The sequence below is a fragment of the Doryrhamphus excisus genome, chromosome 23 (assembly GCF_030265055.1).
Source record: "Doryrhamphus excisus isolate RoL2022-K1 chromosome 23, RoL_Dexc_1.0, whole genome shotgun sequence".
In the NCBI taxonomy this organism is placed as follows: Eukaryota; Metazoa; Chordata; class Actinopteri; order Syngnathiformes; family Syngnathidae; genus Doryrhamphus; species Doryrhamphus excisus.
The window spans coordinates 9,149,709-9,177,348 of record NC_080488.1 but is presented as its reverse complement, the minus strand read 5'-3'; the positions used below and the strand labels follow the sequence as shown (position 1 = coordinate 9,177,348).

At 41.9% G+C, this 27,640-nt stretch overlaps 1 protein-coding gene across 4 annotated transcripts in view; it reads right to left on the bottom strand.

Moving 5' to 3' along the window:
- Positions 1–27,640, bottom strand: part of unc5a (unc-5 netrin receptor A) — a 226,806-nt gene that overhangs the window by 89,029 nt on the left and 110,137 nt on the right. For all 4 annotated transcript variants that reach the window (XM_058063405.1, XM_058063406.1, XM_058063407.1 and 1 more), the window contains exon 2: positions 26,316–26,531. In XM_058063405.1, the coding sequence (XP_057919388.1) occupies positions 26,316–26,531 (216 nt within the window). The remainder of the gene's footprint in view (positions 1–26,315; positions 26,532–27,640) is intronic.

Sequence of the window (27,640 nt, the reverse complement as noted above, 5' to 3'; positions counted from 1 at the left end):
CACCGCGTACATTACGAAGTTTAAGATTGTAACAAGATTGTGATGAGTGGTGTACTATTTTACTACGCTTATGTATATAATGTACTATGATAGCCAATTGGCAATTTGGAGTGGCCAATTAACCTAGCATGTTTTTTTTTTTGGAATGTGGGAGGAAACCGGAGTACCCGGAGAAAACCCACGCATGCACGGGGAGAACATGCAAACTCCACATAGAGATGGCCGAGGTTGGGGAAAGACAAAATAAGTAGCCAAAAAGTGACCACTTCCACACAAAATAAGAGGAGAACTCATTCATTTTCTACCACTTATCCTCACGAGGGTCACGGGGGGTGCTGGAGCCTATCCCAGCTGTTTTCGGGCGAGAGGCGGGGTACACCCTGGACTGGTGGCCAGCCAATCACAGGGCACATATAGGCAAACAACCATTCACACTCACATTCATACCTATGGACAATTTGGAGTCGCTAATTAACCTAGCATGTTTTTGGAATGTGGGAGGAAACCGGAGAAAGCCCATGCATGCACGGGGAGAACATGCAAACTCCACACAAAGATGGCAGAGGGTGGAATTGAACCCTGGTCTCCTAGCTGTGAGGTCTGCGCGCTAACCACTCGTCCGCCGTGCCGCCCCGAAGCTAACATGTATTATGACTATTATATAATATACAATATTATGTATATTATGTATTATTTTCCATTATGTGCACTATATAATTAATTTCAGTGGAAATGTAATGCCTAGAGCGACACTAAATAATAATTTTGAAGGTCTTAAACAGATTTTCTATGTGCCAATGACAAAAATATACATTTTCTATGCCACTTTTCTATGTCACGAGGGTCACTGGGGTATGCTGGAGCCTATGCCAGCTGTCTTCGGGCGAGATACACCACATCTCTAACATAATAATAGCATTACAATCATAATCATAATAACAATAACATGGGCTAGTGTTGTATTTTAAACTCATGCTAAGCTCAAACTCAACTCTGAACCCCAATCGTCACTTCCTGTCCTCAACATACAGTATATCTACTTATCCCTTCTACCCGTTACTATAGGGATTACTGTATATATAAATACAACATATGATCTATTGAAGCCCGTTTGCAGGGAAGTCATTTTTTGCAGAAATTCAACAAATCACCTCAGTGCACACTGTCGCCCCTCTTCTCGACTCGTACCGCCTCTCATTTGGAGGTTCAACTTTTCGTTCAACGTTTGGAACACTGGGACATTCATCAATGTCACTTCCCTCTCAACAAGCAATCAAAGTCAAAAACAGGAAGGGGCCGTCAGTGGCGAAGGAGAAAGCCATCCTTCTGAGAACTTGCTGTGGAAACGATGCTGGCACATGTGTCGGGTCCGGGGTGTTGTCACAGTCGCCTTTTGGATGTGTGGAACTGTGAATTTGTAATATGTGATGTATCCCAATGTTCATATACATTAAACCATAATACTCAAGTACATCCTTTGAATGCATCATCCAGACTGTTCCATAGTTTTAGTAACCAAGCAACAATAGATCCATGTGAAGAGCACTCAGAAAATATATCAGTGGGCACTTTAAGATACAGAACGTAGTCTAAAAAGAGCTTTCAAAAACATCCATCATGGCTGCAGATCTGAGCGGGCTTAAGAACCAGAGTTTCAACAAATTAAATCATTCATTTTCTACCGCTTTTCCTCACCAGGGTCGCGAACATGCAAACTCCACACAGAGATGGCCGAGGGTGGGGAAAGACAAAATAACTAGCCAAAAAGTTACCACTTCCACACAAAATAAGAGGAGAACTCATTCATCCATTCATTTTCTACCGCTACCAGCTGTCTTCGGGCGAGAGGCGGGGTAAAGACTGGACTGGTCGCCAGCCAATCACAGGGCACATATACTAGACAAACAACCATTCACACTCACATTCATACCTATGGACAATTTGAAGTCTCCAATTAACCTAGCATGTTTTTGGAATGTGGGAGGAAACCGGAGTACCCGGAGAAAACCCACGCATGCAAACTCCACACAGAGATGGCCGAGGGTGGGGAAAGACAAAATAACTAGCCAAAAAGTTACCACTTCCACACAAAATAAGAGGAGAACTCATTCATTCATTCATTTTCTACCGCTTATCCTCACAAGGGTCACGGGGTGCTGGAGCCTATCCCAGGTGTCTTCGGGCGAGAGGCGGGGTACACCCTGGACTGGTGGCCAGCCAATCACAGGGCACATATAGACAAACAACCATTCACACTCACATTCATACCTATGGACAATTTGGAGTCGCTAATTAACCTAGCATGTTTATGGAATGTGGGAGGAAACCGGAGTACCCGGAGAAAACCCACGCATGCACGGGGAGAACATGCAAACTCCACACAGAGATGGCCGAGGGTGGGGAAAGACAAAATAACTAGCCAAAAAGTTACCACTTCCACACAAAATAAGAGGAGAACTCATTCATTCATTCATTTTCTACCGCTTATCCTCACGAGGGTCACGGGGGGTGCCGGAGCCTATCACAGCTGTCTTCGGGCGAGAGGTGGGGTAAAGCCTGGACTGGTCGCCAGCCAATCACAGGGCACATATAGACAAACAACCATTCACACTCACATTCATACATATGGACATTTTTGGAATGTGGGAGGAAACCGGAATACCCGCAGAAAACCCACGCTTGCACGGGGAGAACATGCAAACTCCACACAGAGATAGCCGAGGGTGGAATTGAACCCTAGTCTCCTAGCTGTGAGGTCTGCGCGCTAACCACTCGACCACCGTGCCGCCCTGCAGCTGGATTTATGAGACAAAAAAAAAAAACGACTTTCAAATTGTGCACCAAGAAGACAAGGAATATTTGTGTCTCTGTCGGTAATCTCATCTTGAACCAAGAGGGGCTCAACACCCCAACAAAACATCACCGGGCCCAATCTCGGGTGAGTCTATTGTGAACGCGGCCGAGTGCAGGACTTTAGTTTTCCTTGCCACACTCTTGTTTTCGCAGGCTGTGACCTCAATTCCATGGGGGTCATTTGCTTATCAAAGGCACAGACTGGAACTTACAGGTCCTGGGCGTGTGTTCATTGTGAACACGAGGAAATTCAATTAGGTGCCATGCTTGCTGTGTGTGGCGAGGATTCATCAGGATATATAAGGGGATTACGGGTTGGGTGACTTTACATCAGACCGATGCCCCATTTCAAGAGAAGATGGTTCACAATGGTTGAAAGGAGACATCACAGATGAGGCTTTTAAGGGCCGCTACATCCTCGCCAACGTGTCAAAAGCATGTTGTAAGTGTTTCATTTCCTACTGTGATTCGTCTTTGTACCGGATGGCACCCATGTCATCCCGGCATCGGGTGCCCACTGCTTCTTTTCAAAACTGCAACAATACAGCTCTCTCCAGACCAATTACTTCCTTTCGAACATGAAATAAATCTATAACCACAGCCAGGTTGAACCTCTTTCATAGTTTCAATCCAGGGGTACACAATAAAGAAAAGAAAAGATTAATGATACTTACAGTAAGCCAGATAAAGATGGAATTTTATGAAAAAAAGAAAAAGTTTTTGTTATTGTTATTACAGCCCTATAGACATGAAATAACACCCATATGACTAATTTGTCCATAGGTATGAATGAGAGTGTGAATTATCCATATGTGGCCATCAGTCCAGTATACCTCGCTTCAGCTGGGATAGGCTCCAGCATAACCATGACCCTAGTGAGGACAAGCAGTATAGATAATAGATGGATGGATTGTCTCATTTACATTCATATTACCCGATATTGTAGATTTAAGACATAAATACAATTTGTGCTTGTGTGTGTCGCAGTGAATGGCAGTAGGGGAGCCGAATGGGTAGTGGACAGGAAGTGACGTCAGGGTTCAGGTCAAGTTTTAGCCTGTTGTGGGTTGTAGCCACAAAAATAGTGTTGTTATGATTAATATCCATTCATTCATTCATTAATTTTCTACCGCTTTTTCCTCACGAGGGTCGCGGGGAGTGCTGGAGCCTATCCCAGCTGTCATTAGGCGAGAGGCAGGGTACACTATATTATTAATATATTGTGTATTATTAATATATAATATATATATATATCTTGTTCCTGTTGTGAAATAAATCAAAACTGCAATAAAAGCCTGTTGTTCTGGTGATCGAGTCAGCTCACCAAACAATTTGTCATTTTTATTTTATGCTTGACAATGCTTAATTTAGACAAAAAATTTAAAACATTAGCTTAAATATGCAAAATAATAAAAAATAAAATGAAAATTAAAAAAAAACTAAACTTGAACTATATTAGGAAAGCAGGAAGTGAACAAATGTAACAGTTACTGATTGTAAAAGTACCAGATGGAGGGGTAGGATTTAATAAGCTTTGCTTCTTCCTACTCCTTTTGGACATGTGGAACTGTGAACTGATTATGTGATGCATTCAATTGTAATTTGATGCACGTTCAAAGTTTGAATAACAAACAAAATGTCTGGATCTCTACACGTACATAACCTGACCAGTGCAATATTATGTAAACAACACAAAGTAAACACCACTTCACACAACCAAGGCCATCACTGCCACCCCATAAAGTCTGCAAACCTCAATTACTATGTAAAGCAGCGTGATGATGGGTGGGGCACTGAGAATGGCAGGTGACGCCATTTAAAGCGCCCGCCTTTTAAAAAGTACGATGTGGCCTTCTGAGTGAAGCATGGCTTCTATTAAACTGCAAAGGGGGAGGGCAACAGAAGTGGCAAAAAGGCACCCTGTGCTTGCATTCAAGGATGCCGGCGAGGTTAGGGCTCAAGTCACTGGGCCGGCATTCTGGGTCAAGGCTCTGCCTGCAGTTATAACCAGCTTTTCAAGAGCTTCTTTTGATTGAGCTGTCCGTTTTACACAATGAATGCACGCGGCAAGGCCCCCGCCGATGCTCTGAATGTCATTACAGATTATTCATGGCTGACAAACAGGAGAGCAGGTAGTGGTCCAATCAATCTGTTTGGGCTCCGTCCAATGCCACTTCAAGGAGATTCAGATTGGCTTGATGAAAGGGAATCATGCAGAGCCAGAGAAAACCGATTTAAGTCCTGGAACCTGCATACGCGGAACTTTAAAACCTAACAGAAACGTAAGAGTGTGAAAGGTTCTGAAAGAAATAGATAAGCATCCGGAGAGTGACATCTTCCCTACAGTATTTGTTAAAGTAACACTATACACAGGATCTAACAACAATGCAGGAAACAATGACACACAAATGGAAGTTGAACAGGTGTTCGAAGCTTTGCAAAGCGCTAACGAATTCCTGGCCACATCCTCAGAGGGACTTTTCCGTGTCACAGAATGCAGACATTATGGGTAGGTTTCTATATTTAGGGGCCTAGAAGCAACACTGCATAGGTACCAGATGTTTTTCATACTTGTTCTAATTAATCTACCTGCCGTTGGTGTTCGTGGTCGCCCAAACAACTCTTTTTTAGAACATTTTGTTCTGTCCACAGTGCGGTCCAGGGGGCCATTTGCAATCTGGAGCTTTTAATTGGCCCGTGACACATCGTAGATATAAAATAAAAAAAAAGAAAAAGACAGTAAAAAGGCTAACATATAGAACAAAAAGGTCTAATGCAGGGGTGGGCAAACTACGGCCCGGGGGCCACATCCGGCCCGCCAAGTGTTTGAATACGGCCCGCCCAATCTTTCCAAAGTATTTCATTTAAACTCAACATACAACCTGGCATCATGGCCTGAGCCAACCTTTTGATGGTTTTATCAATTTCGTTTTTTGACATGGTCTGTTGTTTACAAAGTGCTCCTGAAAAAAGGGACACAAGCACATAATAATAATAATAATAATAATTATTATTAGATTATTATAATTATTATTAGAACTATTATGATTACTATAATTATTATATTAATGCTAATTATTATATTAATTATATATAATATTATTGTTATATTTGCATATTTTACATAATAATAATATAATAATTATTATTTTAATTTTATTGTAATTATTATAATATTTTATTATTTTTAAAATATTTAAATATAATATAAAATAATAAATAATAATAGCAGATTGCATGACAATTTTACAGATACAATAATACCAGGTGGACTGTTACGTGTAAAATATATAGTCTGCCCCCCCCCCGTAAATTTTGTCATATCAATGCGGTCCGCGAGTCAAAAAGTTTGCCCACCCCTGGTCTAATGTGTGGAGAAAAAGTGCATATGTTGATATTCATAACAATAGTAAACAATTAAAAAAGCACTTAAAAAAATATATATATATATATATGCGTGTGTATAGATATGCATACAGTACACAAACATACACACACTCAAATTCTGCGGCTTCACTCGATTACACTTTTTTCCTGATTGAATACGACCAACTATGAGTAAAAATTATGCATCTTGAAGCAAATTTGATGTTTTTATTTCCTAAATTAAGCATTTTCAAGCTACAGTGGCTAAATGACACAAATATAAGGCATTCAGAAGACACATTCAAAGACATGATGTGATGTGTAGTATTGTACACTGGTCACTAAGTGTCAGTAATGTTACATTGATGAAACAATAGTCATGACAGGGAGTATTGTACAGACAAAAACAAGTGACTATATTATGTTTTATATCTTATGTCTTATTTTGTCTTATGTCTACTACACTGGGGAGTAGGAGTGTAAAGTTGAGCTCCTAAGTTAGCTCCTAACCGCTTTTAAAACAGTGATTCTATTGGTGTGTTCTGCTATATACTCATTAATAAATGATGATACCTAAATGATGATACTTTCTCATGCACTCCAAATCATCATTCAGGTTAAAAAAAATAAGCAGTTATATACAGTAAAGTTTTCAACATGGAAATCAATTCCATATGCTTCCTCTGCATTGACTATATTTACACCATGCAGCAAAAGCAATTAGGCATGGAAATTATTGGTACATATATCACCATCTGCATATAGTTGAAGTTAAAAAAAAAATACTGAGAACATATTTTCTATTCGCAGTTTTGGTCGGTAGCCAAGATTCTTATGTAAAAGCTTTGAGTTTTCAATGTGTAAAATGTTATGTCCGATAGAACTGCTTCTGTGGATGTTTGGCATCAATTGACAATCAGGGAGACCATTGAGCTCGTGAGAGACATCAGGTTTCCATGACGACTCAAAAAGGCTTGGCCCCATTAGTGCTTCTTGGACATTGAATTCACATTTATACATGGTTGCTGGTCACCAATTACATCAAATGGGCATTAGTTCAAAGCGATGGATTTTTCTATTTACGCAGTGCCGTTGTAATTAGTTTATTTAACCTATCATGAGTGGCACACGCCCACTGACCCCCCCCCCCCCACACACACACACTCACAAAAGCTAGTACTGTCATTTACCACAGTGTCCTCGTTGTAATTATTCTTATCAAATACCCCAACTCTGATGATTGGCACCAACCAAACGCTCTGCACCGGACTCGGACCTGCTCCTTTATCTCCCAAACACACCTTGTCCTACCTCAAATAAGCGCACGTTTGAGGTGAAGGCCTTGAGCACTTTACCTCTGCTTCCATTTCATTTGTCCAAGTACGAGATCTTATAGAACGCTAGCCACATGAAAGCCGTGATCATTTGCTCTGTCTCATATGTTTTTCTCCCCCCTTGTCTGACATCGGTTGGGTCGGTTGGGCTCTGAAGTAAATAAGGAAGACCGCGTGAGGTAAGTCAAACCAGCTCCCATCTGGCTGTAGAGTGCTCTGCGCCATACAAATTGCATTAGGGCCCCCCCCCGCCCCCACCATCACCCCACCGTGCGTTTCCGCTTACTGTTGCTTGGGCTCTCCTGGGCCTTCAACAGCGTGGTTTTGTTCAAAGGTGGATGTTTTTTTTCCGGAATACAATCAAGTCAGGTGAAGAACACAAGGCCCGACCACAAAACACAATTGAAGAAGTGGAATACAAGAATATTTACACAAGAAATATGCTTTATGTTGTTAAAAATGGAATGTCACTGTTAACAGTGACTCATATTAACGCTTATGATTTAAAATCAGGTGTGTTGCAACACTCGACCGCGATAAGTGAATTTCCACAAATTTGGATTAATATTTTTTAATGGAATATTTTCGTAGGTAGAGCATAAACACACTTTTTTGGACTTTCAAAAAAAAAAAAAAAATATATATATATATATATATATATATGCTGGAGCCTATCCCAGCTGTCTTCGGTCGAGAGGCGGGGTACACCCTGGACTGGTGGCCAGCCAATCCCAGGGCACATATAGACAAACAACCATTCACACTCACATTCATACCTATGGACAATTTGGAGTCGCTAATTAACCTAGCATGTTTTTGGAATGTGGGAGGAAACCGGAGTACCCGGAGTAAAACCCACGCATGCACGGGGAGAACATGCAAACTCCACACAGAGATGGCCGAGGGTGGAATTGAACCCTGGTCTCCTAACTGTGAGGTCTATATATATATTATATATAGATGCTTTAAGCATAAAAAACTACCGACTAACTTGTTAGCCCACTATTTATCTACGTATTTTTAACTTTAGGAATAGGAAGTAGGAGTAGGAAGAAGTAAAAAATGTACCACTTCCACATTCAACGGGAGAAGAACTATGTAAACACCTGGTGGCAGTTGAGAAAAATTCATAAAAAGTCAAATGAGATGCACGCACTTTCTTTATATTAAAAAAAAAAAATAGTGGGTACCAAAGATGACTATCAATGATATTGTGATTATTGAAAAATGATGAATAAATATTTCATAGAAAAGGGACTGAAGCTTAAACATATTGCCTTGTTTATACCAGCTTTAACAGCTGGAAAATCATTATTTGAAAACAGTATGCATGCTATGACAGGAGGTTCATTGTATATATTTGCAATATGAATTTACACATTTAATGTCATGATGGGAATCTAAAAGTTCCATGGGTCTGAGCATGCAAGAATGAGAGAGAAGTGTACAGTACACATAAAAACAAAACAAAACAAAACAAAAAAAAAAATACAGGGTCCATTTTTAGCACCTAATGCCCTTGTGTTCACATGAAGGCTGAGTCGACATGCTTCTCGTCTGAATCAACTATAATGACACAAAGGGATGAAGTGCTGTAGACCGAACACGCATTGAGTCTTTAAATATTAATTTCTTTGTTCAAATGCAACTGTGTAAATTATTTATCGAGTCGATGCAAGACAAGAGAGCTGTGTATTTTTATAAATAAACGGATGCTGAAACTTGAGGAAAGACGGTGAAAGAGGAAAGTGGAACCCTTTAATGTGGTCAGCAGTTGGAAAAAAAAAAGTTCCCTTGAACTTCAGGTGACCATGAAAATGTCCAACCAGTACTTCCATACTAGTCTCCCACTTGTATTATTATTGTTGGTGTGTACTCTTACTGGTTTTACATATAAATCATGTTTACAATATACTACGTGCATTGTCAGCACCGCTACACGCATCCGTGAAGCAGTTGTGGCATTATTATGTTCCAGCTGTCTTCGGGCGAGAGGCGGGGTACACCCTGGACTGGTGGCCAGCCAATCACAGGGCACAAATAGACAAACAACCATTCACACTCACATTCATACCTATGGACAATTTGGAGTCGCCGATTAACTTAGCATGTTTTTGGAATGTGGCAGGAAACGGGAGTACCCGGAGAACATGCAAATTCCACACAGAGATGCCCGAGGGGGGGATCAAACCTGGGTGTCCTCGCTGTCTGTCCTGCGTGCTAACCACTTGACCACCGTGCAGCCGAAAAATAAGAAAAATACTGAAATATGCAATTTTGTTACGTTAAAGAGCCAAAACAATGAGCAATAGTCAACTAGTCAACACCCTGGACTGGTGGCCAGCCAATCACAGGGCACAAATAGACAAACAACCATTCACACTCACATTCATACCTATGGACAATTTGGAGTCGCTAATTAACCTAGCATGTTTTTGGAATGTGGGAGGAAATCGGAGTACCCGGAGAACATGCAAATTCCACACAGAGATGCCCGAGGGGGGAATCAAACCTGGGTGTCCTCGCTGTCTGTCCTGCGCGCTAACCACTCTTCCACCGTGCAGCCGAAAAATAAGAAAAATACTGAAACATGCAATTTTGTTACGCTAAAGAGCCAAAACAATGAGCAATAGTCAACACGCTGGACTGGTGGCCAGCCAATCACAGGGCACAAATAGACAAACAACCATTCACACTCACATTCATACTTATGGACAATTTGGAGTCGCTAATTAACCTAGCATGTTTTTGGAATGTGGGAGGAAACCGGAGTACCTGGAGAACATGCAAATTCCACACAGAGATGCCTGAGGGGGGGAATCAAACCTGGGTGTCCTCGCTGTCTGTCCTGCACGCTAACCACTCGAACACCGTGCAGCCAAAAAATAAGAAAAATACTGAAATATGCAATTTTGTTACGTTAAAGAGCCAAAACAATGAGTCAACACGCTGGACTGGTGGCCAGCCAATCACAGGGCACAAATAGACAAACAACCATTCACACTCACATTCATACCTATGGACAATTTGGAGTCGCCAATTAACCGAGCATGTTTTTGGAATGTGGGAGGAAACCGGAGTACCCGGAGAACATGCAAATTCCACACAGAGATGCCCGAGGGGGGAATCAAACCTGGGTGTCCTCGCTGTCTGTCCTGCGCGCTAACCACTCCTCCACCGTGCAGCCGAAAAATAAGAAAAAATACTGAAACATGCAATTTTGTTACTTTAAAGAGCCAAAACAATGAGCAACTAGTCAACACCCTGGACTGGTGGCTAGCCAATCACAGGGCACATATAGACAAACAACCATTCACACTCACATTCATACCTATGGACAATTTGGAGATGATAGGTAACGTAATGTAACTCATATTACACAAGTATAATGATGAGCTAAAAACACGCTACACACAGAAATTCAACAAAGAAACCAAGCAAACATGACACTCACTACTATATAAGCTAGTCATAGTTAGCTTAAATACTGATATTAGCATCGATGAAAAGGGAGCCTAACTTTGTGAAAAGGGTGCCCAAACTACTCCACAGCTCCCAAAATAAGCCAAAAAACTCACTTTTATGCATTCACGCACAGCATCAACTTGGTGATATGATGTATAAGGCGCAATAAGGCTCAGATATCTATATATTGTTCAACCGAAAAAAACGTCCGGCGCTGTGGTGCGTTTACTGACCGCTGAACACCGTAGGACAAACAACACTCTAAGCCGAACATACAATGGAATGTAAATTATGGGCTTTCTAACAGTTTATGACCAGTTTAGACTCAGTGGCACGCAAAATCGGGTACCACTTCGGGGACCGAATGCTATAACAAGTGTAACTCGGCTTATGTCGGTGCCCTAAAGACGGCTAATTGAGGCTTTTGCAACGAGAAAATCATTTATAAAAACAAATCAGTTGTCTAAGACGATGTGAAGTGATTCATTATTGATGCAGATGGTGCAAAATCCTCAGGATTGCTTTGTGATGGGTCCCAGAGCAGTACTGCTGTTCCTTTCGCTGTCAACATGCCTCATTGAACATCCACTCTGATGAAAAGACTTCTGGAAAAAAACATGGGATGTTTTTTCTTTGTGTTTGTTCATTCTCTAAAAAAAAAAAAAAAAAAAAAAAAAAAAAGACACCATAAATTAGCCGCTATTTGCTTAAATTTGGGATTTTAATCCCTGAGCACATTTCTACTCGATTTCTAACCCAGCAGTCTGCAAGCACCAGCTACCTTTAGCTATTTTAAATAAAAATACAGTAGATTTTACAGGTTTAGACGCATCTAAAAGCCTTATGCACACTTCAAAAGCAAACTGTCTGTGTCTCACAGAGCATTCCATGAGGACACTGGAGCTTTCTTCCTTCGCCCGTGCACGACTGTCCCATACCCGGGACACCCTGCAGCTTCCAGTTGAAAAGGAGCCGATGTTTGTTCCAGGAGTGTGTAAAATACAAATGCTGTAAAAAAAAGAGTCTCCTCGGGGGCCAAACAACACAAAGCATTAACTGTCAGCCAACTCACTTCCTGTGCCGATCAAAAATCTCCACGGACTATTTAGCTGTCAGCTGCCTCACCACACCCCCAGCTTTACTATTACTAAACCAATTTGAGCAGAGCAGGTGCTGATTGACACCACAAACCCCCGCTCGGTGCACCGCTGTCAGGCGAACAGTCACATCTTTCATTCGGGTGCCACGTGGAAACGACGGTGCAATGGGGTGGACATGTAAAAAAAAAAAAAAAAAAAGGACTCTAACTTAATTGCCTGCAATCATAATCAGTTCTTTCAGTCTTCATTCAGATATGCGACGTGAAAAACGTTCACTTTGTCAACTTTGGTCCCTATTTTCTCAGCATTGGTGCAGTCCGGGTGGAATGGATAATACATGGGTTGCACACAAAACGCTTTTTCTTCCACACAGAGTTTACGGTTACACAGACCTGAGGAAAATGACTTCCACCAAGGTCTATAAAGCCGCTCTGCACTAAAGCTTCACGGACTCGCTTGCTGACGTCAGGAAATAAGAGTTTATAAATGGTGTTTCTTTTTTACTATAAGGAATTGGTTCCCTATTACTAATAATACTATTGAGAAGCTGCAGTATTACTGTATTGGTTTGCACAGCTGGCATCAAACCCGTGCAAACCTGTCGCCTTCATATAGTCGACTGTGTCTTTCATGCCCCACTCCAACACCTCACCACGCTCCACTGTATTTATTTCTGCCAATCGTCAAAAAGGTGTATTCATTGATTACACAAAAGTTACCACTTCCACACAAAATAAGAGGAGAACTCATTCATTCATTCATTTTCTATCATTTCCTCACAAAGGTCGCAGGGATGCTGGAGCTTATCCCAGCTGTCTTCCAGCGAGAGGCGGGGTACACCCAGGACTGGTGGCCAGCCAATCACAGGGCACATATAGACAAACAACCATTCACACTCACATTCATACCTATGGACAATTTGGAGTCGCTAATTAACCTAGCATGTTTTTGGAATGTGGGAAGAAAACCGGAGTACCCGGAGAACATGCAAATTCCACACAGAGATGCCCGAGGGGGGAATCAAACCTGGGTGTCCTCGCTGTCTGTCCTGCGCGCTAACCACTCGACGACCGTGCAGCCGAAAAATAAGAAAAATACTGAAACATGCAATTTTGATACGTTAAAGAGCCAAAACAATGAGCAATAGTCAACTAGTCAACACCCTGGACTGGTGGCCAGCCAATCACAGGGCACATATAGACAAACAACCATTCACACTCACATTCATACCTATGGACAATTTGGAGTCGCTAATTAACCTAGCATGTTTTTGGAATGTGGGAGGAAACCGGAGTACCCGGAGAAAACCCACACATGCACGGGGAGAACATGCAAACTCCACACAGAGATGCCCCGAGGGTGGAATTGAACTTGGGTCTCCTAGCTGTGAGGCCTGCACGATAACCACTCGTCCACCGCGCAGAATCGGCTCATTCATTCATTAATTTTCTACCGCTTTTTCCTCACGAGGGTTGCCAAGGGCAGAGACAGAGAGGGCCGAGGGTTGGAATTGAACTCCGGTCTCCTAGCTGTGAGGCCTGCGCAATAACCACTCGACCGCCGTGCAAAAAAAGCAAAAAAAGTTAAAGAGAACAATACAATTACGTCAAAATAACGACACAAATAGCATCTCTTCTGTAAGGGTTCAGTTTTTTGGAAAATGTCAAAATTGTCTGATAAAAAGCAAAGGCTTAGGATGACACCAGATATGTTTTGGTAGGAGGACAAAGGCTCCACGCGTGGGAGATCGAAACGCCTGTGTTGTTTGGTGAAGCGTAATTATCACACTTTGTCTTTGTTCCACTAATTGCAACTAATGTTCCATTCATTATGCGCGCGTGCAGAGAGTGACTTCAAAAAGGGATGTGCGGGACAAATAAAAATACATCAATAAAGATTAAATATTGTTGAATCTTGAATACTATGCATGTGATTAACAATTTGTATAAAAACAACAAGCCCTTACTTTTATTTATCACTTTTAAATGAAACACTGTCGTCCCTCACTATGTTGTGGTTCTAATTTCCCAGTTTCACTCAAGTGCGTCTCGTTTTTTTTCAAAAATATTAATAAATCATGCTGTTTCCTGGTTGAATACAGCCCTTTATAGTCCAAAAATATACAGATTATATACACACATAGCAGGCGCAATATTATACTTTTATAATATAATACCTCATCAAAACACTGCTGGCTGAGAGCTGAAACTCAACTCTGAAACCCTGACATCACTTCCTGTGAAACAGGTCCTCGAGCGAACACTTATTGGGAACATACATAAACATGAGTCTTATTTATGTCTTTATGTACTATATTGGGTTGCACGGTGTTGAAGTGGTTAGCACGATGGCCACGCAGCTAGGAGACCCGAGTTCAATTCCACACTCGGCCATCTCTGTGTGGAGTTTGCATGTTTTCTTCGGTTTCCTCACACATTCCAAAAACATGCTAGGTTAATTAGTGACTCCAAATTATCCATAGGTATGAATGTGAGTGTGAATGGTTGTTTGTCTATATGTGCCCTGTGATTGGCTGGCCACCAGTCCAGGGTGTTGACTAGTTGACTATTGCTCATTGTTTTGGCTCTTTAACATAACAAAATTGCATGTTTCAGTATTTTTCTTATTTTTCGGCTGCGCGGTGTTCGAGTGGTTAGCGCGCAGGACAGACGGCGAGGACACCCAGGTTTGATTCCCCCCTCGGGTTAGGGTTAGCATTAACATGCTAGGTTAATTAGTGACTCCAAATTGTCCATAGGTATGAATGTGAGTGTGAATGGTTGTTTGTCTATATGTGCCCTGTGATTGGCTGGCGGCGACCAGTCCAGGGTGTACCCCGCCTCTTGCCGGAAGACAGCTGGGATAGGCTCCAGCACCCCCTCCAGCACTATCCTCATGAGGATAAGCGGGAGAAAATGAATGAATGAATGAGTTCTCCATTTTGTGTGGAAGTGGTAAGTTTTTTTTTGTCTTTCCCCACCCTCGGCCATCTCTGTGTGGAGTCCTGTCCCAGCTGGTACCTGCAGAAAGATCAACACCGAGATTCGTCACAATTAACGTTCCGTTCCGTCACTCTCTCAAAGCAAATCCTTAACCCCATCCTTGAACGTGCACACACACACACACACACACACACACACACACTGACAGCTGACCTGTCTGAGAAGCCTAATAGAACGTGTTGGCAGATGTTTCACGGGAACAATTCACCTTGCCATCTGCTTTGCAGGTTTCACCGCCAAATCCTTCCTGCTCTGATCCGCAGTCAAGGACAGGATGAAATACAAGTCCCATTATGGGGGGCAGCTACGAATAATGCATTATCAATTAGTCCCCTCTGCTGCTGATTGATGCTTAGCAGGTGGTAAAAGGGCCATTTTGTTCATTTAGGACTATATTGTCCTCTCTGTTCCCCCATGATTCTTATTTCCTCCTGTTCATTATCAGATTTTGGTTAAATTGCGGCACGGCTGCTCCTCAACCTCCCATTAAAGATCATGTTTAATCACTGTTGTGTGGCTCCGCAGTCGTTAGGATGCTTCCTACCTGAAATCACCAGAAGGCTACAGCAGAAACATGGAGGAAAGGGATCGACTGAAGAATTTAATATGCATATCCATATGGGTGTGAGAAAGAGAAACGGAACAGAGGGAAAAGTGGGTGGGAGGTGTGGCTAACAACGTATTAACTGCCGAGGTATTAAAAATAAAGGTCAGAGATCATTTCGGCTAAGCCTAGATTATCTTCCCTTTAGATCAGAAATTAAATATGTCATCACATTACAATTCTGGGATCAGGTCAATCAGAAAAGACATATTTTATACAAAATGAATCCTCGCTCCCTTGCCGACACAGAGGTTAGCCCCTCGGTGCCGTAACACATTATTAGTTCTAATGAGAAAGTGATGGATGGATTTAAAAGATTTACTGACCACGTCATGCGTGGTATTTCGACTTGAAAGGATAGATAGCGGCTCGGCGCCGCCGCTGATAAAAACCTTCGGGTTATAGGACATTGAGACCGAGGTTCAAAGTAACGGGGCCACTTATTAAAAAATGGAATATCACGAGGCGTTTTTATTAACACTGTGTATAAGAAAAAGATCTACTTTCATAAAGCGCAAGGCAAATCTGCGGCACGTTATGATTTTTTTCATCATTTTCTGTTTGCGTCCTCGCAGCCTTGTTGACAACCGGTTCAATCAACAAAGAACACGTCATCTCTCCATGTCGTTATAAAGCTGAGGTTTATTGAAATAGGAATATACGAAATGCATGTATTTTTCCACCTGAGAGGTTTTTCTGCAGAGGTGACAATACCGCCGCGGGATCAAAATCATTTCCATCAATGCAGGCAGATGAAATGCAAACACAATCAAATCAGTCTGGCCCAAAGAGCCATCCTCTGCCCAAATGCCTATCTTCCTTATTCTTATGATGTGTTTGATGACAAATCATACAGCGGGAGAATCTTCTAATCTATGCAAACATACTGTCACTATTGATTTGCTCAGAGAGAAGGGGGATACGTCTTTATTAAGACTCGCCAGACATCCCTATTGCTCCTTTTCCATAAAGAATGACCTGGGAAAGGCGCACACAGAAGCCGTCACAGCCACAACAATTGAGATAAGTTACTGAGGGCACGTAATAGGAACCGATAGACTCAAGCACGGATCGATAGGAGACATTGATACCAGGAGAGGAAGGACAAATTGTGACATCTCTTTTCTCATTCATGTTCAAAAGGAGCTTCTTAGGACAACTGACCCTGCGATGTTTGTGTATGTGCAAACGTGGTGTCTACATGTCTCTAACAAATACACACAGAAAAGGTTGCCAGCATCGGTGTATTGGAAAAGTGTAGTCTTCACAGTTCAAAAGTCCTCCCAGGAACGCATGTGCCCTGTGATTGGCTGGCAACCAGTCCAGGGTGTACCCCGCCTCTCGCCCGAAGACAGCTGGGATAGGCTCCAGCACCCCGTCCAGAACTATCCTCATGAGGATAAGCGGGAAAAAGTGAATGAATGAGTTCTCCTCCTATTTTGTGTGGAAGTGGTAACTTTTTGGCTTCTTTTTTGTCTTTCCCCACCCTCGGCCCTCCCGCGACCCTTGTGAGGAAAAAGCGGTAGAAAATGAATGAATGAATGAATGAGCCGATTCTGCACGACGGACGAGTGGTTAGCGCACACACCTCACAGCTAGGAGACCAGGGTTCAATTCCACCCTCGGGCATCACTGTGTGGAGTTTGCATGTTCTCCCCGTGCATGCGTGGGTTTTCTCCGGGTACTCCGGTTTCCTCCCACATTCCAAAAAACATGCTAAGTTAATTAGCGACTCCAAATTGTCCATAGGTATGAATGTGAGTGTGAATGGTTGTTTGTCTATATGTGCCCTGTGATTGGCTGGCGACCAGTCCAGGGTGTACCCCGCCTCTCGCCCAAAGACAGCTGGGATAGGCTCCAGCACCCCGTCCAGCACTATCCTCATGAGGATAAGCGGGAAAAAGTGAATGAATGAGTTCTCCTCCTATTTTGTGTGGAAGTGGTAACTTTTTGGCTTCTTTTTTGTCTTTCCCCGGCCCTCCCGCGACCCTTGTGAGGAAAAAGCGGTAGAAAATGAATGAATGAATGAATGAGCCGATTCTGCACGACGGTCGAGTGGTTATCGCACACACCTCACAGCTAGGAGACCAGGGTTCAATTCCACTCTCTGCCATCTCTGTGTGGAGTTTCCATGTTCTCCCCGTGCATGCGTGGGTTTTCTCCGGGTACTCCGGTTTCCTCCCACATTCCAAAAAACATGCTAGGTTAATTAGCGACTCCAAATTGTCCATAGGTATGAATGTGAGTGTGAATGGTTGTTTGTCTATATGTGCCCTGTGATTGGCTGGCCACCAGTCCAGGGTGTACCCCGCCTCTCGCCCAAAGACAGCTGGGATAGTCTCCAGCACCCCCGCACCCCTCGTGAGGAAAAAAATGATTGAATGAGCCGATTCTGCACGGTGGTCGAGTGGTTATCGCACACACCTCACAGCTAGGAGACCAGGGTTCAATTCCACTCTCTGCCATCTCTGTGTGGAGTTTGCATGTTCTCCCTGTGCATGCGTGGGTTTTCTCCGGGTACTCCGGTTTCCTCCCACATTCCAAAAAACATGCTAGGTTAATTAGCGACTCCAAATTATCCATAGGTACGAATGTGAGTGTGAATGGTTGTTTGAAAAAGCGGTAGAAAATGAATGAATGAATGAAACTAGATATTTTTGTGTTACAACTAACTGTGGTATTGGGGTATTTGACATCAATTTACATAATCTGTGATGGTGGAGTAGAAGTCCAAGTGTATGTTATAGAAACCAGACCAATATATGAACCATGTGTCAAAATTTGCGATCTCTAGCACAAAGAACCACAGAGTTACACTTGCTCAGGCAAAAAAAATCAAAAGTGTTACAATCATTCCCCGTTTCCCTTATCCTGAAATCTTGAACAAGGGTTGACCCTTTCACACAGAATCATAACTGGTTGGTTCCCTTTTTGGACAGATGTAATACTGGAAGCGTACAGTCCACAGCTGGGGCAGAGTTTTTGCGCTCGCAGCACTGGATGAGTATCAGCAAACAAGGCTGTGTGATGAGGGCAGAGGTTATGTCTGCGAAAAGATAGTTATCCCACATGTCGTGTTCCCTCGCACCTGAGCCAGTGAGTTTTGACACAACCATGGCTGTAGGTCGGAGGTGATTCGGGTATTTATTTAAACCGAGCTGATAAATTGATATTTGAGTCTGCTGGGAGCAAACGTGGATTGAATATTGCAAGTTGTTATTTCAGTGAAACTTGCTGATGGGATCCTGTTGTTGCATTCTTTCACTGGAATGTTTTGTAGTTTAATTTCCTACTAATATCTCAACTTCTTTCTAAGCTTTGGTCACACATCCAACAAAGAAACACAGACATTTTCATTGTGTATCATTAAGATGAATGATTGACTTCATTTAATTAAGATGATTATTAAGAAGAGGAATCACTTTGATTAACCTTGCCTTGTATATCTGGTTGTGTCCCACATCACCCAGTTTGAATCAATGACGAATGCTGTAACCCCCATTAAATACTAATACAAGTACCTTTCAAATAAAAGCGTGTTCTGCTGCTATCCGGGACTGTAATTTATCTTCATCTCTGACACGGTAGCCATTTTACTGCACCCACTGTCTAGTATCTTGTGCACCGAGATCAATGGCGACTCTGGTGTGTGTGAATTTAAAGCATTGTCGCAGGGACTGTGTGCTATGCTGGTGTTGGGTCTTTACAACAATTACACACGTTTAAAAAAAAAAAAAAAAACATTCAATGTTTCCGCTGATCCATGTACTGTAAGTGTGCCCTGATTTTGAAAATAATATACACATCATTGTACATCTATGAGTGACCAAATGAGTTGTGGTATGTGTGTAAGACAGGGGTCTCAAACATGCGGAGGACACTACTTTGAGGCCCCCACCTTGAAAGTTTAATGTTAGTGCGGCCTCAGCAAGTTTGATATGGCTGCCGTATGGTATCATGTACCCAGAAAAAATTATTACGTTTGATTAATGTTCATGTTAAAGGTTAAATAACTGTTAATAGTTATCCTCCCTATCCGTGTGGAAGTGGTAAGTTTTTGATATGGATGCTGTATGGTATCATGTACCCAGAAAAAATTATTACGTTTGATTAATGTTCATGTTAAAGGTTAAATAACTGTTAATAGTTATCCTCCCTATCCGTGTGGAAGTGGTAAGTTTTTGATATGGATACTGTATGGTATCATGTACCCAGAAAAAATTATTACGTTTGATTAATGTTCATGTAAAAGGTTAAATAACTGTTAATAGTTATCCTCCCTATCCGTGTGGAAGTGGTAAGTTTTTGATATGGATGCTGTATGGTATCATGTACCCAGAAAAAATTATTACATTTGATTAATGTCCATGTTAAAGATTAAATAACTGTTAATAGTTATCCTCCCTATCCATGTGGAAGTGGTAAGTTTTTGATATGGATGCTGTATGGTATCATGTACCCAGAAAAAATTATTACGTTTGATTAATGTTCATGTTAAAGGTTAAATAACTGTTAATAGTTATCCTCCATATCCGTGTGGAAGTGGTAAGTTTTTGATATGGATGCTGTATGGTATCATGTACCTAGAAAAAATTATTACGTTTGATTAATGTTCATGTTAAAGGTTAAATAACTGTTAATAGTTATCCTCCCTATCCGTGTGGAAGTGGTAAGTTTTTGATATGGATGCTGTATGGTATCATGTACCCAGAAAAAATTATTACGTTTGATTAATGTTCATGTTAAAGGTTAAATAACTGTTAATAGTTATCCTCCCTATCCGTGTGGAAGTGGTAAGTTTTTGATATGGATGCTGTATGGTATCATGTACCCAGAAAAAATTATTACGTTTGATTAATGTTCATGTTAAAGGTTAAATAACTCTTAATAGTTATCCTCCCTATCCGTGTGGAAGTGGTATGTTTTTGATATGGATGCTGTATGGTATCATGTACCCAGAAATAATTATTACGTTTGATTAATGTTCATGTTAAAGGTTAAATAACTGTTAATAGTTATCCTCCCTATCCGTGTGGAAGTGGTACGTTTTTGATATGGATGCTGTATGGTATCATGTACCCAGAAAAAATTATTATGTTTGATTAATGTTCATGTTAAAGGTTAAATAACTGTTAATAGTTATCCTCCCTATCCGTGTGGAAGTGGTAAGTTTTTGATATGGATGCTGTATGGTATCATGTACCCAGAAAAAATTATTACGTTTGATTAATGTTCATGTTAAAGGTTAAATAACTGTTAATAGTTATCCTCCCTATCCGTGTGGAAGTGGTAAGTTTTTGGCTATTTAAGTTGAAAGGAAATAACTTGAAGGCTACCGTTTAGGTCGCTAGCTCTCTAGTTTGCGAGTTAGCATGTGTCTCAAGACCCTGCAGTTGCGCAATATGTTGTAAATAAAAAGAGTATAAATGTGACTATAGTCGTGTTTTGTCATGTCTACAGGGCTCTAATAATGCTTTGTTCATTTTAATCTGAAAAAAATAATTTGTCTACCCACCAACTATATGTGGTTTCTTAAGTTTTTATTATTTGCCGTTTTATTATTATTATTATATTTATTTATTACTGATTGATTGATTTTCTTTATTCTTGATTTGTTTATTTATTTTTCATCTTATTTTGTGCAGAAAAAATAAAAATTAAGATTAAATTAGGTTTAACATGAGCCGATTCTGCACGGTGGTCGAGTGGTTATCGCGTAGGCCTCACAGCGAGGAGACCCGAGTTCAATTCCAACTTCGGCCATCTCTGTGTGGAGTTTGCATGTTCTCCACGTGCATGCGTGGGTTTTCTCCGGGTACTCCGGTTTCCTCCCACATTCCAAAAACATGCTAGGTTAATTAGCGACTCCAAATTGTCCATAGGTATGAATGTGAGTGTGAATGGTTGTTTGTCTATATGTGCCCTGTGATTGGCTGGCCACCAGTCCAGGGTATATAAGACAGCTGGGATAGACTCCAGGACCCTTGCAACCCTTGTGAGGATAAGCGGTAGAAAATTACTGAATGAATGACCCGATTCTTGAAGCCGTTTTGAGATATGAATGTGTAATATTCAGCACATGTTATTGCTAGTAGATGAAAAATGTCAATTTCAATTCACTGGGATGGGTTTTCATTTATGTGTAACATACATCTGTATTAAGTTAATGCTATATGGCTTGAAAAATCTTCAAAAAAAAAAAACAATCCGACTCACTATTTCTTTGTTAAAAGACTCACAGTGACAAATCAGGATCTTGGGACAACTTACCATATATCAAAATATAATATTGAAAGTTTTAGGTGTTATATTTCTGGCTCTTTATTGTGATTGATCATTTTTTTTAGGTCACTCATCCATCAAATGGTGAAAAGAAATATTTTGATATGGAATAAACGCCATTGTTTAGACTCCATGTGACCACACAGGAACCAACCAATGAAAAGAACACGATTTGAGTCCACAGTGTGGATGAGGAGAGCAGCTAAGTCAGGTAGAAATAATCATCAAGTTCCTCTTAGGCTATTTTTAAAAGGCGACGCCACACTATATACTACAGTGTAAATTGTCAATCAATTGTTGTCAACTTGGGTTTGTGTCCAAGTCAACATTTCTTCCTCCTTCAGGGCGCATGTTGGTATCTTCAGAAAGTCCTGTTGCCTGGCAACAAATCGAAGTTTGGAGTCCGGGGTGATGACTAAAGGTGTGAGGACATCCTGACAAGTCTGTACTGAGCGGACTGACACGGACATGCTACATATTTTCCCGAAATAACGAAATAACTGCATTCCCTCAATCCTAACCTTTTGATATCCCCTGAGGGGGTGTATCAGTAAATAACACATACACATGGATGTGTGCTCTTCGCATCTTCTGGCTGGAAGGGGAATCAGACGGAGCCATGCGTAAACACCTTAGGCCGGCACTGACATTAAACAGCGTAAGTGTTTGCTAGATCGATGGCGGTACTTTGGAGCAGCCATGTCTCCTACACAAGTCCACAATCTCACATATGGCATATACATAAAAAAAATCCGTGTGGAAGTGGTAAGTTTTTGATATGGATGCTGTATGGTATCATGTACCCAGAAAAAATTATTACGTTTGATTAATGTTCATGTTAAAGGTTAAATAACTGTTAATAGTTATCCTCCCTATCCGTGTGGAAGTGGTAAGTTTTTGATATGGATGCTGTATGGTATCATGTACCCAGAAAAAATTATTACGTTTGATTAATGTTCATGTTAAAGGTTAAATAACTGTTAATAGTTATCCTCCCTATCCGTGTGGAAGTGGTAAGTTTTTGATATGGATGCTGTATGGTATCATGTACCCAGAAAAAATTATTACGTTTGATTAATGTTCATGTTAAAGGTTAAATAACTGTTAATAGTTATCCTCCCTATCCGTGTGGAAGTGGTAAGTTTTTGATATGGATGCTGTATGGTCCACAAGTCCACAATCTCACATATGGCATATACATAAAAAAAAAGAGCCGTGTATCGATATCAACACACACGTGACCTGATCTTGGAATATTGCAGATATTGCAGATACATATATAGAAGTCAGAGTTTGTTAAATTAAGCATGACAGATTTATTTTTATAGAAAAATAAACGCTGACTATAAGAGCTCATAACTGCGTGACGAATTGGTCGGTTGGCATTAAAAGCTGGCACACTATCGCTGCATTGGTGTTATGAGGTTGCCGCAAACTGTAATTTATGACAACACAATTCATGATCATCTTATCATAGCAGGGCAGCCAAATCCACAAGGTCACAACTATAGAGAGGAAAATACAGTAATATTCACGGGAGAATACTGAGAAATAAAAAGTGCAGTGTTTCCTATATATTAATATACACTAATATACACTAAATTTGAACTTGGGGCTACTTGGCAGGTGCCGATATGCATTGTAACTCCGCTCAAAATTACCATAATGTACGTATTAAAAGTGAAAAACAGGACACAGAGCTCCAGACATGCAGAGCACCTCCATAAGCCTGGGTAGTGTGCATTACTGTGGTGGACGGCAAGGTTTGGACACATGCAGAGCAACTCCACAACTGTGCAGCCAAGTCTTTGGCTAGCCTGGTAGAGCCTGGAGACATTTTTCTGTCATCAAATACATAAACCAAGCGTGTTAATTTTGGCCATTTGTCGACGTTTTCTTTATGAACCTCAGGCATATTGTAGAAAAGATATAACAATGGCAAAACATTGAAATATTGATGTGACCACCAAAAAATAACACAGATTTGTGTTTAAATTCAGGATGTTCCAATCAGGGTTTTATGCTGCCGATACCAATCCATCCATGAGTGCACGGGGAGAACATGCAAACTCCACACAGAGATGGCCAAGGGTGGGGAAAGACAAAATAAGTAGCCAAAAAGTTACCACTTCCACACAAAATAAGAGGAGAACACATTCATTAATTCATTTACTACCGCTTATCCTCACGAGGGTCACGGAGGGGTGCTGGAGCCTATCCCAGCTGTCTTTGGGCGAGAGGCGGGGTACACCCTGGACTGGTGGCCAGCCAATCACAGGGGCACATATAGACAAACAACCATTCACACTCACATTCATACCTATGGACAATTTGGAGTCGCTAATTAACCTAGCATGTTTTTGGAATGTGGGAGGAAACCAGAGAAAACATGCAAACTCCACACAGAGATGGCCGAGGTTGGAATCGAACTCGGGTCTCCTAGCTGCGTGGCCAGCGTGCTAACCACTTTTTACACCGCGCAACCCAATATAGTACATAAAGACATAAATAAGACTCATGCTTGTGTGTTTTTGCATGTTTCTGGAATGTGGGAGGAAACCGGAGTACCCGGAGAAAACCCACGCATGCACGGGGAGAACATGCAAACTCCACACAGAGATAGCTGAGGTTGGAATTGAACCCTGGTCTCCTAGCTGCGAGGTCTGCACGCTAACCACTCGCCCACCGTGCAGAATTGTATTATATTATTTCCCTTTAAAAAAAAAAGTAGGCACTGAGTAGTGACATGTACTAGATGGAAACACAATTTGCTACCACTGTTTCTGCCGCAACTTCTGCAGTTGGGCAACAAGGAACTGGAGCTTAAATCACTCAAAGTCACTCACACGGCAAAGAAATCATGAATTTGCTTTTACTGGCAAGCAAGAAAAAGTTGAGGACTGGGGAGGGGAGAAGTCGGCACACACTAATCAAAGGCTCAGTGTGCTACAAGAGTTTTTTTTTTTTGTTCATTTGGATACCAGATCGGAATTTTTCTGGAACGCACATATGAGGCAGAAAACCGATTTTGATTTACTAAGCTGATTTCAATTCAAAACAAAAGAGTTTTTTTTTTTCTGTTGTTTTGTGCCTAACTCATCGGTGTGCATCATGTGCTTGGTTACGGCGGATATTTGCATGCCGCACTGAAAACCTGTCATTATCACGTTCCCTGTTTCCTGTCAGATGTCAGGCTGCCAATAGGTGGCTTGCATTGGCAGATCGTGTCTGAATCACACAACACTCGTGTCACGCATGTTTGATGGCGGAGGAGGGTGACAAAAAAAACAAACAGGTCTCCAAGGTGATCGTGGAGATTTCTGAGGCTGAAACCAAATGTGCTTATTGTGGACTATCCAAAAGATCCAATATCCCTATCCCTAGATCCCTATATCATGCTAATTCCTCATTCATTCATTCATTTTCTACCTCACGAGGTCCGCGGGGGTGCTGGAGCCTATCCCAGCTGTCTTTGGGCGAGAGGCGGGGTACACCCTGGACTGGTCGCCAGACAATCACAGGGCACATATAGACAAACAACCATTCACACTCACATTCATACCTATGGACAATTTGGAGTCGCCAATTAACCTAGCATGTTTTTTTTTGGGAATGTGGGAGGAAACCGGAGTACCCGGAGAAAACCCACACATGCACGGGGAGAACATGCAAACTCCACACAGAGATGCCCGAGGGTGGGGAAAGACAAAATAAGTAGCCAAAAAGTTACCACTTCCACACCAAATAAGAGGGGAACTCATTCATTCATTTTCTACCGCTTATCCTCACCAGGGTCACAGTGGGTGCTGGGGCGTATCCCAGCTGTCTTCAGGCGAGAGGCAGGGTACACCCTGGACTGGTCGTCAGCCAATCACAGGGCACATATAGACAAACAACCATTCACACTCACATTCATACCTATGGACAATTTTGAGTTGCTAATTAACCTAGCATGTTTTTGGAATATTGGGAGAAAACCCACGCATGCACGGGGAGAACATGCAAACTCCACACAGAGATGCCTGTGCAGGGAATCAAACCCGGAGCTCCTAGCTGTTAGCTCCTAGCACTAACCACTTGTACACCGTGCAGCCGAAAAAGAAAATGATTTTGTTTAAATAACAGTTGCCAGTATAGTTGACAGTTAATAGAAATAGTTAATAGGAATTGAACCCTGGTCTCCTACTGCGCGCTAACCACTAGACCGCCGTGCCGCCGCTAATTCCTCATATTATCATCACAGAAGTTGCACACAAAACTGCATGACAAATATCATTCATCCCAACAAACGTAACTTCCTGCGCCTTACCTGTAGACGGGTCCACGGTGCGCTCAATCAAGTGGTCATCCTGGTGAACCCACTCGCCGTTGCACTTAAAGTAGATCTGCGTCGCCGGCGTGGAGCGGCAGGTGAGCGTCACTGGCTTGTTTTTCACAATGTACTCATCCCCCGGTTCCACCAGGAAGTGAGGTAACAGGTCAGAGAAGGCGGCAGGAAGCGTCGCAGTCGCGGCGTGCTCGGAACCTTAGTGGAGAGAATAACAGCAAAGATTTTAGTTGTAGTCGGACGCCCGATGACAATATTTTCTCCTGAACTCAGGAGAGCTCGCAACTGTGATCACTTCACTCGAGAGGGAAATGAAGCAGACAGAAAATATTGTCTGTAACAAAATATGGAGTTGGATGCCCACTTTGCAGCCATAACAGTTTGCAGTCTTTTGGGAGGAGTTTGGACAAGATGTTGGAGTGTGTCTGCTCGTACAGCAGTGCTTGGTTAATGTAGTCTATGCTCAGGTTCATTCCAAATGGGTTTGAGGTCAAGGTTCTCAAGTTCCTTCAGAGCAAACACATTCTTTGTGCACTGCATCCTTGGTTGCATCAGGAGTCTTTGCATAATCCAGTACATACTAAGTGTAAAAGATAATATTATTAGCCAAAAGCTAATACAATGACATTATTATAACAGGAGTGTACCAAGTTTTTGTTATCAGAGCAGGTGTACACAGTCGGTAACCAATGGTGCAGGGGCGGCAAACTTTTTGACTCGTGGAGCCTATCCCAGCTGTCTTTGAGCGAGAGGCGGGGTCCCCGGAGAAAACCCACGCATGCACAGGGAGAACATTCAAACTCCACACAGAGATGGCCGAGGGTGGGGAAAGACAAAAAAAAGAAGCCAAAAAGTTACCACTTCCACACAAAATAGGAGGAGAACTCATTCATTCATTCATTCATTTTCTCCGGCTTATCCTCATGAGGATAGTGCTGGAGAGGGTGCTGGAGCCTATCCCAGCTGTCTTCGGGCGAAAGGCGGGGTACACCCTGGACTGGTCGCCAGCCAATCACAGGGCACATATAGACAAACAACCATTCACACTCACATTCATACCTATGGATAATTTGGAGTCGCTAATTAACCTAGCATGTTTTTGGAATGTGGGAGGAAACCGGAGAACCCGGAGAAAACCCACGCATGCAAACTCCACACAGAGATGGCCGAGGGTGGAATTGAACCCTGGGGCTCCTAGCTGTGAGGTCTGCGCGCTAACCACTCGACCTCCGTGCCGCCCCTGAATTATTTGTTATTATTTGTATAATTTTATCTGTAAAAGTGTTATGCTATTAGCTATGTATATG